Source organism: Sander lucioperca, chromosome 23, assembly GCF_008315115.2.
Source record: "Sander lucioperca isolate FBNREF2018 chromosome 23, SLUC_FBN_1.2, whole genome shotgun sequence".
Lineage (NCBI taxonomy): Eukaryota > Metazoa > Chordata > Actinopteri > Perciformes > Percidae > Sander > Sander lucioperca.
Genome location: NC_050195.1, coordinates 15842229 through 15857432, shown reverse-complemented (window position 1 = coordinate 15857432; position 15204 = coordinate 15842229). Strand labels below are relative to the sequence as shown.

Sequence of the window (15204 nt, the reverse complement as noted above, 5' to 3'; positions counted from 1 at the left end):
GTGGTGGTGTGTTTGATTGACAGAAGAAAGCCCTGAGGGAGCAGTGGCTGATGGATGGTCTGAGTAAGCAGTCGGAGGAGGAACAGGAGGCCATGAGGCTTCAGGCTCAGGACGAACAGCAGAAGAGTGATCACCTGCAGAGCAACATCCTCAGGTAACCTGAGAAATGCAGTAAATCCCACAGAACATCCCACACACAACCGGCAGAGAGCTGGCACAGCTAACAGATCATGTGGGTGAAGGCATTTATATTTTGGTGCTGGTGCACTGATGCATGTAAAGCCTGAGGGAAACTTCAGTGATCCCAGTGGAGAAAATCAGTTTCTGCAGTAACAAATAGTCACAGACTTTGGAGCAACTCATTTGAGTCAGTTTCTGTCGTTCCAGGAGTTGTTTTGCCCTGTTAAACTCTTGTGAGGTCTCTGAAATCTCACCATAGAAATGGACAAAAGTAAAAATTCAATCATAAGCAAATACATTTCAACTAATTTCAACTAATAGAAAATAGAACGCTTCATACAAGCTGTCATTTTTTTCTTATTACAAGGGCAGAGTTTTTTTTTTTTTTTTTTAAAGGGGTAAAAGTAAAAAAGTTAAAGAAAAAATAAACATATCTTATACACTTACATTAATTTGGCAAATGACAATTACAATTCAGTTCATTATTGTGTTGTCCATAATAACGCAATAAGATACTTGTATAGGCCCTGAGGCGGGCTGAAATCAGAAGATCACCGCTGTTTAAAAATATGAATTGCAGATATCTAGAGGTTTGTAATTTCTAAGAAGTCTATTGTCAAATTGAAATTAGTTTCTAAACAGGTGTAAAACACAGGACAAAAATCCCTAAATATAGGCTATTAAAAATGGAAGAAACCAAATGTGTAAATGCCCACAGGGTTACACATTACCTAAGCTGAAAAGCAACTTCACTTTACAGAAGAACCTTTTTCATTCATGTGTACAAAGCCATTGGACATACGTTACAAGCAAACACAGCAATACTACTCATGATGCTGTGTTGGGGGGGGAAAGCCTCGAAGCAATTGTGTTGTGCTTGCTTTGTTAAAAGCCATTCAAATGCTCCCCAGCTGCTGCTGTTAGTTAAGAACTGCTGAAAATGCTATCCAGCTAAGCGCTTGTTTCAGTAATCAACACAGCCCATTATTCTGTTGTACAGAATAGAGAAGGAGATTGAGGCCTTGGAAACCCAGGAGCTCAACATCTCTGCCAATGAAGAAGTCGTTCTGAAACGATTAAAAGAGGTGGAGAGGACGGCCGAGGACATTATCAAGGTAAGGCTCACATAAACTGGCTGCCTTTTAATACTGCGCTCGCTTTACTCTTCACATACACTGCTGCTGTGCTGCTTACTTGCTGATTACTTCTGCTGCAATATGCAACTTCTCATCTCGAGGCAATGAATCATGATGAGATCTAATAATCCTTAAGCTTTTAACAAACATAATTTGTTGATTGCTGATGTGAGAATACACATGGGTCTGTATGTTTGAAACGTTGCTCCTAACAGCCATTCTCCACTGGGCACGTCTACGCTGCGTTCCGGTTTTGTTCTGTCCTATGCGCCATACCACACCGGCAGCGTCTCAGAAGCAGAGCGTCTTGCTGCCCGACTCGCAGATTATATTGTCTCTACGTAGTACTTTACAGAACAATCAGGTGTTTATTAACCTAGTATCTACCTTCCACTCCAAGTTCTCCTACAGTTAAACTCCATGCCTTCTCTTTTCTGGTGTTGTCCTGGTAAAAAGGATCTGTGATGTCTATTATGTTTTCCACCTCCGAGATGAATCTCTCATTGTCCATGGTGTTGTAGAGGAGACATAAATGATATTGGGGTTGTTTTGGTAAACTGACTGGATTCTCTCGCTGTTTCACTTCCTGCTTGGCTGTACAAATGGCCTGCAGCTCGTGTGAAAATAGACCGGTAATAGATATGTATGTTGACGAAGCATTTTAGACACGCAAGCAATTTTATGTGCATATTTTATGCACACTTTTATGTATTGCATTTGAGAAACTTAATGGAAACGGTAAAAATTCAATAGAACTTATTGCGCAATAAGGTTTTTGCACTCTCTTGAGGTGGTTTTTGCCTTTGTGGAAAAAGAGGTGTGTGTTTATATGAAAATGCCTTTGTTGAATAAGTTTGTGTGGAGAACATGATCAGCTGCTTCCGCTGTCGGCTTCTTCCAGGATATTCGCATAATGTGTCTTCATCTCCGGGCAGCATGAATATACAGTAGTAACAGCTGACATGAAAGAACAATTCAAACTTGCCCAGTTGAACCAAATTCCTGAAGACCTCTTTTCATTTTTCTCTCATTGATGTGGTAAGATTGCCAAGGAAACTTGGAGGCAAGTCGTGTCTGCAAGAGCAAATGAAGCTGGCAGATTCGTCTGGTTTGCAGTCTACTGTAGCCTAGTGTATTCGCTCCAAACCAGTTCAGTCAGGACCACTTTGTCAAAATAGATTCATTCATCTGCAATTTGTATTTTGCGGTATGGCCCTGTTCTGGGGCCTCCCTGCACTTCCACGTGTATACGTGGAAAGCATGAGGCAGGGAGAGCACACCTCCCTGCCTTTCCATGTGCATGTATGGAAAGCCTTAAGCGGGGAGAGCAGCAGTGCAGGATCCCCATAGGGTACAGAACAGAGCAGCATCAATGAAAGAGACACAACATTGATTAAGTCAGACAAGGCTTCGGAACTGTCAGCTATGAGCTGAGATAATAGCTTGACTCCATGACCTGCCAGTCACACTATGCTTCATTTGATCAAAACGCACCTAGTTCTTTTTTGCAACATTTGCCTAAAATTCGCTTGACAATTGAATGTAAACAGTTACTGAGGCAGAAAACACTGTGCACTTCAAGGTTGTTTAATTTGTGGGGTGGCCTCTAGCTCACCCAGTAAGTGCGTTCGCCCCATGTTGGCCCCCGAGTCCTGCAGCGGCGCGGGTTCAAATCCGACCTGCTGCCCTTTGCTGCGTGTCATCCCCCATCTCTCTCCCCCTTTCATGTCCATCCACTGTCTCTACACAATAAAGGGAAAAGCCCCCAAAAAAATAATCTTTAAAAAAAAAAAAAAAGGTTGTTTAATTTGTGCTTCTCTGATAAATATGTTCCCTCTTGTTAATACATTTGTCACAAGGGATTAACAGCTGTGGAAAAACTCTTTAATAATTAATAGTCCTCACATGTTCTGGTTATGTGAACTGGCAGCTCTAAATGGTCTGTAGTTGTGTGAATGGTTGTCTTTCTGTAGGTGTTACGATTAGACTGAAAAAAAAGCACTGCAACTAAAAAATGCAAGTGGCTGTTTTGGTGGCTGCCATGTTGCTTCAGGTACAGAGACAGGGAAAGGTGATCGAGGATTGTCAGTTTGAGTAACAGAGTTTGAAGGGTTAACAGATGCTAAAACACTGCACAGTGGTTTATAATACTTTGAGAGAGGGCTGTAGTCAAGTCTGCCTTGGTCGAGTCCAAGACAAGTCCAGGACCAGGACTAGTCGAGATCGAGTCTAGACAGAGTCCAAAGAGGTTCAAGTCAAAGTCAAGACCAAGTCCAAATGAGAGACAGGCATGACTGAGACAGAAAAAAAAAATTCTCTTCAAGACTCACTTACCTGTTCATAATTTATGTGATATGAGAGACAGCATATCTTCTATTTAAGATGATCATTTTGCTTTATTATTCATAATAATCAAGTCAAGTCAATCAAGTGCAGAGTAACAAACTATAGGAACTAGGGGTGTAACGGTACGCAAAAATCACGGTTCGGTACGTACCTCGGTTTTAAAGTCACGGTTCGGTTCATTTTCGGTACAGTAAGGGAAAGAAATGCAAACATTAAACTGCAGGTTGTTTATTACTATAAACTTTTTTTTAACAATTTGTTTACACTTTTTAAAACACTTTTTAATAAAATATAATAAATAAAATATATATAAAATAAAAAAAGAATAAGAAAAATACTGCTGCAAAGTTCTCCACTAAATAAAATACTCTCAGTCTCAAACCAATATCACATAATAAAATATAATGAAAAATATAAATAAATAACTATGGATTACAGTGCATCAATCCCAGCTTGTCAACAACAACCGAGTATGGTCGTAGATCAGCTGCTATAAAAACACCAATTGCTTTCGTTATTGCGTTGGCCCGATCGGAATTACCAGCAAAGGTCTGTTTAAATGCCAACGGGAGCTGCGTTTGAATTACGGTCGTTTTTTTCCTTGTAGTAGTGATGTTCACACTCGCGTGATGCCTTTTCAAGTGCGTTAGCAACGTCGGCACACTGCTTTCGTCTTATCGACTAGTCTTTGTCTGTTGACGTATTTCACTGGGAAACCGAAGCGTTCCCAAACAGGAGACCTTAATGATATGGGTGGCTCTTCAAGCTCCGGCTTGTCTATGGGCTTGTCTGCATTGGGCATGATGCTAGCTAGCGAGAGGCTGGGCTAAAGCGTGCCGTGTATGTTGTTGTACAGCGCGCGGTGTGTGATTTTTATTTTTTTCCCCAAACCACTTCAGCGGAAATCCCGCCCTGCAGTCGATTTCATTGGTTTAGGTTACAGTGACTGCGGGTAGGTTTAGAGATCAGTGTTTGGTGAAGGCAATCTGTACAGTGATTGACATATTGACATGACCAATGAAAACTTTAGAATCAGCTGCAGGGCGGGATTTGCACTGAACGCCGAGACTTCCGCCACTTAATATGTTCGTGTGGAAACACGAAAATTTACCTATGTTCCGCACACAAAAGATTGCGTTCGGCCGTTTATTCGGTGCACACGTGCACCTTACCTAAAGCCCTGTACCGAAACGGTCCGGTACGAATACACGTACCGTTACTCCCCTAATAGGAACAAATTAGGCCATATTATTTACTTAAAATATAAAATGGAAATGTTCCCATTCTTGAACGTATTACTTGCCCTGAAGAACCAACTACATTTGGCGAGTCCAATGCCGGAGTCCGAGACAAGTCCGAGTCCAAATACCAACGAGTCCAAGACGAGTCCGAGACAACAGAAAAGCTTTGAGTCCGGACTTGGACTCAATTACTACAGCTCTGCAAGACCAAGTCCAAATGAGAGACCGTCAAGACAGACAGAAAAAAAGGAGGAAGGAAGTAACTTTAGAAAAAGAGCATATAGTGCTGGACCCGGTCGAGACCAACTACAATATTTGAGGAGTCCAGAGGCCGAGTCAAGTCCGAATGCAAATACCAACAAGTCCAAGATTATCCGAGACAATAAAAAAACAAACAAAAAAAACATCTCGAGTCCGGACTACAGTCAACAGTGTTTCCTCTATGTTGATTTTGTAGTGGCAGCCCACCATGGCAAAATTTCTGCCACCACGGTATCAGAAATAGGGCTGTACAAAAAATGTAGTCGCGGTTGCCTTTTAAATTATCCTGCCGACATAATGCACCCCCCTTGGCTGCCGCTCACATTGCAATTTAACAACAAGTAGAACTATTCAGAGGTCATTGGGCCCGTCCAGTTTAACTCCACATACTGTTGTGTTGATGTAGTTTATTGTGAAAAGGTTGTTTGGACAGACCTGCCCCCACTGCAAAAGAAAATCCTAAAGGAAGCACTGCAGTCCAAGTACTACAGCACTGCTTTGAGACAGTTCAATCATTTTATCGTCCACTCCATGATCACCACTAAAAGCAAAATAATGGTATTTACATTACAAAGTGTTTTGGAATATAGGTTTGTTCATATTTGAATCTCCAATATATGATTCTACAGTGTTAATGTGTGTGCAGGGTTATTTGTGTCTAAACATTTGTTTGCGTGTGCACCTATGAGTATGTAATTAGTATGTAACGTGGTTCTCGGAGGTTCTAGAAAGTTGTATCAGATGTGTGGGTTATAGGAGGTAGAATTTGGGTTTTCAACTTAGTGAACAGATTCTAGCGCTTTCTATGAATACAGTGAGGAAAAGTATTTGAACACCCTGCTATTTTGCAAGTTCTCCCACTTAGAAATCATGGAGGGGTCTGAAATTGTCATCGTAGGTGCATGTCCACTGTGAGAGACATAATCTAAAAAAAAAATCCAGAAATCACAATGTATGATTTTTTAACTATTTATTTGTATGATACAGCTGAGAAAATCAATGTTAATATTTGGTACAGTAGCCTTTGTTTGCAATTACAGAGGTCAAACGTTTCCTGTAGTTTTTCACCAGGTTTGCACACACTGCAGGAGGGATTTTGGCCCACTCCTCCACACAGCTCTTCTCTAGATCAGTCAGGCTTCTGGGCTGTCGCTGAGAAACACGGAGTTTGAGCTCCCTCCAAAGATTCTCTATTGGGTTTAGGTCTGGAGACTGGCTAGGCCACGCCAGAACCTTGATATGCTTCTTACAGAGCCACTCCTTGGTTATCCTGGCTGTGTGCTTCGGGTCATTGTCATGTTGGAAGACCCAGCCTCGACCCATCTTCAATGCTCTAACTGAGGGAAGGAGGTTGTTCCCCAAAATCTCGCAATACATGGTCCCGGTCATCCTCTCCTTAATACAGTGCAGTCGCCCTGTCCCATGTGCAGAAAAACACCCCCAAAGCATGATGCTACCACCCCCATGCTTCACAGTAGGGATGATGTTCTTGGGATGGTACTCATCATTCTTCTTCCTCCAAACACAGTTAGTGGAATTATGACCAAAAAGTTCTATTTTGGTCTCATCTGACCACATGACTTTCTCCCATGACTCCTCTGGATCATCCAAATGGTCATTGGCAAACTTAAGACGGGCCTTGACATGTGCTGGTTTGAGCAGGGGAACCTTCCGTGCCATGCATGATTTCAAACCATGACGTCTTAGTGTATTACCAACAGTAACCTTGGAAACGGTGGTCCCAGCTCTTTTCAGGTCATTGACCAGCTCCTCCCGTGTAGTTCTGGGCTGATTTCTCACCTTTCTTAGGATCATTGAGACCCCACGAGGTGAGATCTTGCATGGAGCCCCAGTCCGAGGGAGATTGACAGTCATGTTTAGCTTCTTCCATTTTCTAATGATTGCTCCAACAGTGGACCTTTTTTCACCAAGCTGCTTGGCAATTTCCCCGTAGCCCTTTCCAGCCTTGTGGAGGTGTACAATTTTGTCTCTAGTGTCTTTGGACAGCTCTTTGGTCTTGGCCATGTTAGTAGTTGGATTCTTACTGATTGTATGGGGTGGACAGGTGTCTTTATGCAGCTAAAGACCTCAAACAGGTGCATCAAATTTAGGATAATAAATGGAGTGGAGGTGGACACACAGGTCTTTGAGGGTCAGAATTCTAGCTGATAGACAGGTGTTCAAATACTTATTTGCAGCTGTATCATACAAATAAATAGTTAAAAAATCATACATTGTGATTTCTGGATTTTTTTTTTTAGATTATGTCTCTCACAGTGGACATGCACCTACGATGACAATTTCAGACCCCTCCATGATTTCTAAGTGGGAGAACTTGCAAAATAGCAGGGTGTTCAAATACTTATTTTCCTCACTGTATACCAAACTGAATTCAAACCAAAGCATCATTGTTTTCTACTCACGGCATGCGGCATGCTGCCTGTGGCTCCTCTAATCTGTGCTCGTTTTCTAACAAGAAGCTCTCACTGTGTGGGTGTGCTTTGGCTCACAAGAGGCTGCTTTGAGTGAATAAGGTGGCAGGTAAATGGATTTCTCACATTGTGGGTGTGCAATGCACAAGGACTAATATGCATAATTTGCTTTCTGGTTGCTGTCTGTACTTAGACTGGAAGACAAATAGTGTGTCTCAATTTGGATACTTCCGTGAGTACACTTACATGTAGTACACTATGTACTCACTTGTGCAGTGCGTACATTTCGACAGGGTAGCGTTGTCCCAAATCTCGCACGGCCATTATGCGCTGACTGGAAAGGACTCTTTTTCTTCTTCTGTTTAAAGCTGTAGTGCGTAGTTTCTGTCTCCCCCATGAGGAATTCTAAGTAATGACAACAAAACTGTAGGTGCGTCCACATGATACAACCCTTCCGTGATTGCGCAGCCCCCTCTAGTTCCTTGTAATGAAGGAGGCCATGGAGGATTAAAAAACAAAACATGATGGACTCTTCAGAAGAGGGAATTTTCTTTGCTGGATTTTCTGCGCGCGACAGTCACCGGAAGACACCAATTTCTAAAAATAGCCAAATATTAAATATTTAAAATACATTGGTGGTCCCGTAGCTTCCGCTCTGTAGCAGAGACGGCGGCCATTGAGTGTGAGTAGTGCCCAGCAATCCACACTCAACGGTTTGACCATTTTAAGTGCAGCAACCGGGTACTTGTAGTGCGCTGCAGTTGGTCACACTATGCCAGTGTGAACGCACTGTGTACTCAAAATAGCAAGTGTGAGTACAGAAATGCACGATTTGAGACACCGCACAAGTGAAATAACGGTGAAATGCTGATGCACCACTATTCTGTAGCAGTGCTGTGATGTTGACTTCCTGCTTCTCTCACCATTTTGACCCTCAACTACTCTGTCTTCACATGTAGGAGCTAAACGCAGAGTTCCAGGCAGGTAAACACTTTAGAAGCATTTTGATGTGTTGTGATTCTGTAACAGATTTCCTTTTTCACGTCTCTGGGCTGTATTAACACACAGTAGATCGGGCATTATTTGACATGATAACCTTTCATATGTTATTAAGCTTGTTAGTGATTTAAACAGACATGTTTAATTTATTGTTGATATAGCCTACTAACCTATTTCACCTATAGCTCTTACACACTCAGACACAGGCAGCAATGACTGGTTGCACATTTTTAAAGGCCCATTAATTTGAGATCAAAATTTGATCTACTTAAATAATGTATTGTTTGTGAGTCAGCTGAAATCCAGGACATTATTATCTTGAAATAACAAATCATGATTTTCTGATGACTGCTATACCAAGATAATGATTGGAATATTTTGTCATCCTGAACACATCAGAACCAATATTTTGTGATTAAGATTAAAATGATCTGGAGAAAACAATCTGGCGAGATTCTTTCTCTCAAGACGTAGACAAATGGCTCCATGAAGGTTGACTTGATACAAAGAACACATCCCTAGATTAATACATACTATTGTGCATCTATAAAGGTTATGTAGGTGGCCTTTATAAAGTTGCAATTGATTGGTTTTTAAAATCTTCCAATTGCTTAAAAAATGGTTTATACGTTTAAAGTGAACTGTGCCTCTAAAGTACCCTACCCCTGCATTTTGAATTATGTGTGATTAATATATTTTAAAATAAAGTTGTGATTGCTGAGTTGTGTTGTTGTGTTAATGTGTATATTTATAAACTAATATGTGATATAACTAAAACTAATGTTTTACCATTACTAATAATAGGTCAATTAATTTAATAACATTTTATTGTTTGTTTTCATTAAAACAACTATTGACTAAAGTTCAATTAACTATAAATGTAAAATGTGTTAATGTTGGTTATTAGAACGTGTTACTGATAATCTTTTAGCAAACACAGCTTCTCTTTGCGTTTATAGTGTGTTCTTATATTTCACTGGTCAGATTTGTCTCCTCAGATGTGAAACATCATGCCCCCTCACCACTCCCAGATATCCCATCATTCATCATGACACCAACAAAAAAGCCTCCTTTATATCAGCCTGCCAGTGAAGAACCAAAGAAAGGTATGGGTAGACAGGCGTGGTATTACTACTGCATATGCTGAAATCAGTTTCTGTTTTGCTGATTGATCGACTGTCAGGAGTATTCAAGCCTGGTGGCCCACCGGGCCTAAGTTTCCCTCCACCAGGCCTAAGCCACTGGGGGGAAATTTTTGAATGTATTTTTAAGACGTAGTTACAGTGGGGCGGCTCGTTGGAAACTTAGACATAGTCATATTTTCACATCTCCAGTTAGCTTTTAGCACTGACTTAATGTATAGCCCCTATGGAATCTGTCTTATAGCTTTTTAAATCCTCAATTTCACGATTCCGCCCATGATTCTCTTGTCACAGAAACTATTGGGCTCTACATTGATGCTACATTGTTACTGGCCCCAGCCGGGCCCTCGTCTTTTCTGGGGAAAACCCTGGTATCTGTTGAAAATGTGATGAGACAAGTGGTACACTATGGGATAGAAAAAACATTGTGTGCTCTTTAGGCACAGCTGTCTGGTTAAGACTGAAAATGCCTCGTGGTTCCATCATTTTAAAAGCTGTAATTTTACATTTCACCAGGATGCAAATTAGATTCCACTATGAGGAGAACTGAACATTAACTCCATGCCTGCCATTTTGGAACTTTGCTGAAGTCAATCATCAGAGACAGCAATGTTTTCATCACAGGGAAAAAGACTGGAGCACACTAACTGAGTTGCAGCCCTCAATAGTGCAAACAGAGTTACGTTTTGATGCCACTGTGTCTTTATCAGATATTAAATAGATATCTAATGGCTCTGCAACAAAACTCAGTTTCCTGGGTGAAAGTCCTGTGTTGTTTGACTCATCCACCACACTAACCTGCCTCCTTACACGGGCAGCACTTCTGCCTCACAGCAAGTTAGCACTGCAGAGTTCCCCGTCCAGGCTGTGTGGAGTTTGGGCATGTTCTCCCCGTGTTCGCGTGGGTTTCCTTCCACCATAAAAGACATGCATGCTAGGTAACTAGGACTACAGTTGAAAACTAGCCATCTGGCTAACACTGGCGTATTTACAGAAATGTTGATTAATGTGCATTGTCCTAATCAAATAAATAAATAACTCTTACCCATGGATTTTCGGTCTTCATACTCCGTAATGTTACAGCGGCGTGCTGTAGCAGCTTCCCTAGCAGGCTGAGACAGGCTCCCTGCTTTCCCCGCCCGGGCCACATAACTACCTGGATGTGTGCTGGCTAGACGGAAAAAAAGGGGACACACCGTATCTCCAGATGAGAATCCAAGCAATCGGCCAGTTCCAAACAGGCATACACTCCAAACGGGCACTCTAGTATCAACAATTAGAGGAAAGTTCTCCAGCAAGGCCAAAGGGTTTAACTGTGTTAAGAGGATGAATCCAGTATGCCTCTTTGTGAAGCAGTTACTGACTATGTCACTACCTCGAAGGAGAGGGTGCGAGTTCTTTCTATTTCCCAGAACTTAGACTACGTCTACTTTTTAAAATGTTGATTTTGTGTGAAAACGATTTGTGTCCACCATGGCGTTTTCTTGTCGTTTTGGTAGAGACCTCTGTCTGCCGTAAAACACCTCAACACTATACTGTAAAAACAGCTAAATCCCTTCAACCTCACTCCCCTGAGCAAGCACATAACTGCATAACAGCCAACATTTGGTAAGGCGTAAGGCCCAGCTGTCTTAATCATTATTATGGATGCTACATTGTCTGTCTGTAAGATGCCCAGTACAACCACAGTCTGATCTGCTGGCCATTGAGCTGCTCCACTGGAGCGGATTGGGTTAAGGGCATTGCTCAAAGGCACCTCAGTGGTGGCAAATGGGGAAAACTCTCCACCCAGATTTATCCTGCAGTCTGCTTGATGTAGACATACCTCCATAGTGAAGCTTTTCTTTGACGTTGTGCAAAGTTTTGTGTGTACGTTGCAGTTTTGTGTTCAGACACATCTTATTGTTCGTCACAAATCGACCATCTCACAAAGACATTTCAGCATATGCACAAGCTGCTCTGCTGCAGTTTATCTGGGATTTTAGATTTGTATTTTTTCCACCTGTACATATGTGTTAAGTATAATTAAAAGAGGATCAAATATCCTATAGATTTAAAATTCTGTTCAGCCTCTGAGCCAATGACAAATGTACACCTATTCTAGGGTTGACTATATTTGTATATTTGAATCTGATGAAGACAACTTAGTGTCAAAACATGAGTCTGTTGGCACTATTTGCAGCCTGCAAATCATCACTGTGAACCGGCCCTTTTTCTCTTTGAAATTAAATTAAAAAGCAATGTATAAGCAAGTATTTTATGTAAAACAGCATTATGCAAGTTTTACAAGCATGCCTTGTTTTTACCTTTTTATGAAAATGAGAATATAACATCAAGAAATGTTCAATGTATCAAGACATGTCATTGAACTAAATGTACCTTCTAGTCTTTGTCCAAAGACCTTCATCTAAGTCTTTTCTCCATTCCAGCTACATTTGCGATGGAGATTAGTGTGGAGCATGATAAGAGAACAGGCAAAAGTCAGGTGGTCTCTACAGCAACCATCACCCCAGAAACCATGCAGGAGAGGGGGTTAAAGGTGTATGATGATGGCCGCAAGTCCGTATATGCACTGCACCCAGACGGAGGCAAAATGCACAATGGAGCAGTTGGAGAGATGTCGTCCACAGAGGTAGAAGAGCTGCTGCATCAGGCCACAGATAAGAGCGTGCCCACTGAGGTGCAGTACCATCAGCCTGTCTACTCTTTACCATACACAGCGAGCAGCACACCTTCAACACCCAGGACACCAAATAAAACAACGAGACAAACCCCAACACCCAGCCCCAGAGCTCAAATCCTCAGGGAGGAAAGCCAGTGCAGCCAAGACCTGGAGCGATGGAAAACCCCAAGCAAAACACCCAGCCCAAGCTTCATCCAACAAGACTCAGAGTCAAGAGTCCAAAGACGTAGAGAAGAAACCAAACTGCCCTACTGCCACATTCCAGGACAATCAACTGGTGACAGGCATCTGATTTCACAGCCTCTTTTGGGTGCTAAAACTCCACAAGGATTTAGCAACAGCAAGATGGATGCGGGCAGTCAACACTCGGCAACTCTTGTCTCAGTCAAAGCCAGGTCAGAAGGAATGCCAGCACCCATACAGCCATCCTACAGGGTTGTTGATAGCCGCAGTCCTTCACAAGCCAGCCACAAGTATGACGTTGATCCTGATGCCTTGATAGAGAGCTCCGGTGATTTTAACAGACAGTCACCCTTCTGTGCAGAGAGTATCGCCTCTCTGAACCTCGTCAACACCTTGCCAGAGGAGCTAGAATCAGATCCCGTCACCATGATCTTCATGGGCTATAAGAACGCTGAGGCCGAGGACGAAGAAGACATCCAAGCTGAGCTGGTGATCATAGGCAACAGCGATAATGATGATGACGAGGCCCAATTTGGTGAAAATGAAAGTGGCGAGGAAGAGTGTCTCTCATACCACCCAGAGGGATACAGCAGCAAAGTCTTCCAACCCAAAGTGGGTATTGCCAAGGTTACAGGCTGCAGAGACATTATCGAAGATACCTACACAAACTGGGAGGATTTAGGGTTCCACAAGCCAACATTCACCCACAAGTCTGGGAAACCCAGTCCCTACACGCAGGGACAGAGGGTGGATGAGTCTGCAAACACAGGCAGCATTAATATGGAGAAAATGAAGCTCTGTTCAACAGGAAGATGAGATGGAACTTCAATGTTGAGAAACCAGGTTGCTGAAGAAGGTCTTTATAGATTTGAACATATCTTGTGTGTAAATCAGTCCCTCCAGGATTTCGCGGCCTTTTTTTGAGATTGTTGCGGCCCAAAATGCCTGATTTTGCGGGAGCTTTTGTAAAAAATTGCAATAAAAGTTGCAATGTATATTGTATTTTAGTGCCAATGAAGTTGCGATTTTTTTGGGTATAGTTCTTTAAAAATAAAAGGAAACCTGTTTCGGGGAGAATAAAACTACTCTGGGCTGAGTTTTCCTAGTAACCTTACCAAAAAGTCTCAGGATGCTGCAAATGTTGGTATATGAAAATGGCTGTCAGTGGCTTGTTGATCTTTACATTGTTAGTTAATTTCCTATCCTGGCCTGGGACACACATTCATACGTTTTGATGAAGTACTTATTGGACTTAAACTTATCATTGCACTTACAATAACGAGCGTAGCTGTCTTCAATTTAGGTCATCGTGTACGTCTCATCTCCGGTTTTTCCTGCATCCACTGTCAGTCGCCGGAGGGAACTGAGCAGCAGCCCGGCCGCTGCAGAGAGTCGACAGGATTAAAACAGCAGCAGCTTTCAGCGACTTTAGAGTGAAAAAACGTTACAGCGTACATTGATGTCAAAATGTATACAGGTTGGCAGGACGGTCTGAAATCTTTTGCATGGTCTTTTACAGTACGTTTTGTTGGTAAATGTGAGATGTTCGAGTCACACTTCGTCTTCATATCAGAAACAAGGAAATTAATTTGGCGACGTACGTGTGTTCAACCGGTTCTCACTCCCGCTTGGTCAGTGGCTCTCAGAGCAACATGACATCATGACTTTGCGTAAACATACTTTCTTAAGCCAAGTGGCATGTTATCTGTACGCATTTTGAGCTATCTGCGTGTACGCTGTAAACAGCGGACGTAAACATACACTCCACTTGGCATGTTATCGTTATAAGAAAGCTACGGTTGGGTTTAGGAAAAGAAGAACGGGGTTGGCTTGGGTAAAAGAAGAAAGCGACGGTTGACTTTAGGAAATGTGACATGCGGGACACGATACCCGGTCTCCTGGGTGAAAGTCCTATGTTTGACCCATCCACCACCCAGACCAACCTCCCTACACGGATTTTCGCCCTTTCATACTACTCGCTACGGCGTGAATTCACAAGCAATCACAAGGTAATGTAAGTCAATGGAGGCCAAACAGCATTGATAAACATGCTAAAAAGCGATTATGCGTCTTGATAACACGGCAATAATGGCATACGAATTGGCGTGTCATACATTCTGTGATTGGTTGAAGTCGATGGAAACTCCGGTTATTGGTCAAATTTGCGGAATAGTTGCAGTGATTGGTCAAAATTGCGAGTCGCACCGAATTCACAGTGATTGGTTGTTGCGATCGCGACATTGCAAAATCAGGGAGGGACTGGTAAATGCCTAAATTACCTGCTGGCAATCCAATACACAGTGCTTCTCAGCCTTACTAAAATTGCTTTTTTTATGCAATAGGAAGGCAACAACTTTTCCCTTTTGTGCCATTCGTTGCAAAAAAAACCTTATCTTGCCATGTCTGTGCTCTGTCCTAATTGAGGAAAGCAGCTGACAGCTACTGACATTGTGCCAGTTGGTGATTCAGAAAGCTTTATTGCCACCTCCTGGCAAGTTAGTTTCATTAGACAGTCATATTAACATGGGCACAGACAATGTTAAAACCTGACCATTTTTTGGTTCTACGGTTTAAAATGATAAGAGGGATGTTCAGGAGCCC

The 15204-nt window shown here is 42.2% G+C and overlaps 1 protein-coding gene across 1 annotated transcript in view; it reads left to right on the top strand.

Moving 5' to 3' along the window:
• The window catches only part of LOC116050131 (palmdelphin-like), a 42182-nt gene extending 28729 nt beyond the window's left edge, over positions 1-13453 (top strand). The window contains exons 4-8 of the mRNA XM_031300170.2: positions 24-154; positions 1181-1295; positions 8556-8580; positions 9594-9701; positions 12167-13453. Of these exons, the coding sequence (XP_031156030.1) occupies positions 24-154; positions 1181-1295; positions 8556-8580; positions 9594-9701; positions 12167-13419 (1632 nt within the window). The 3' untranslated portion in view covers positions 13420-13453. The remainder of the gene's footprint in view (positions 1-23; positions 155-1180; positions 1296-8555; positions 8581-9593; positions 9702-12166) is intronic.
• The last annotated feature ends 1751 nt before the right edge of the window (positions 13454-15204 follow it).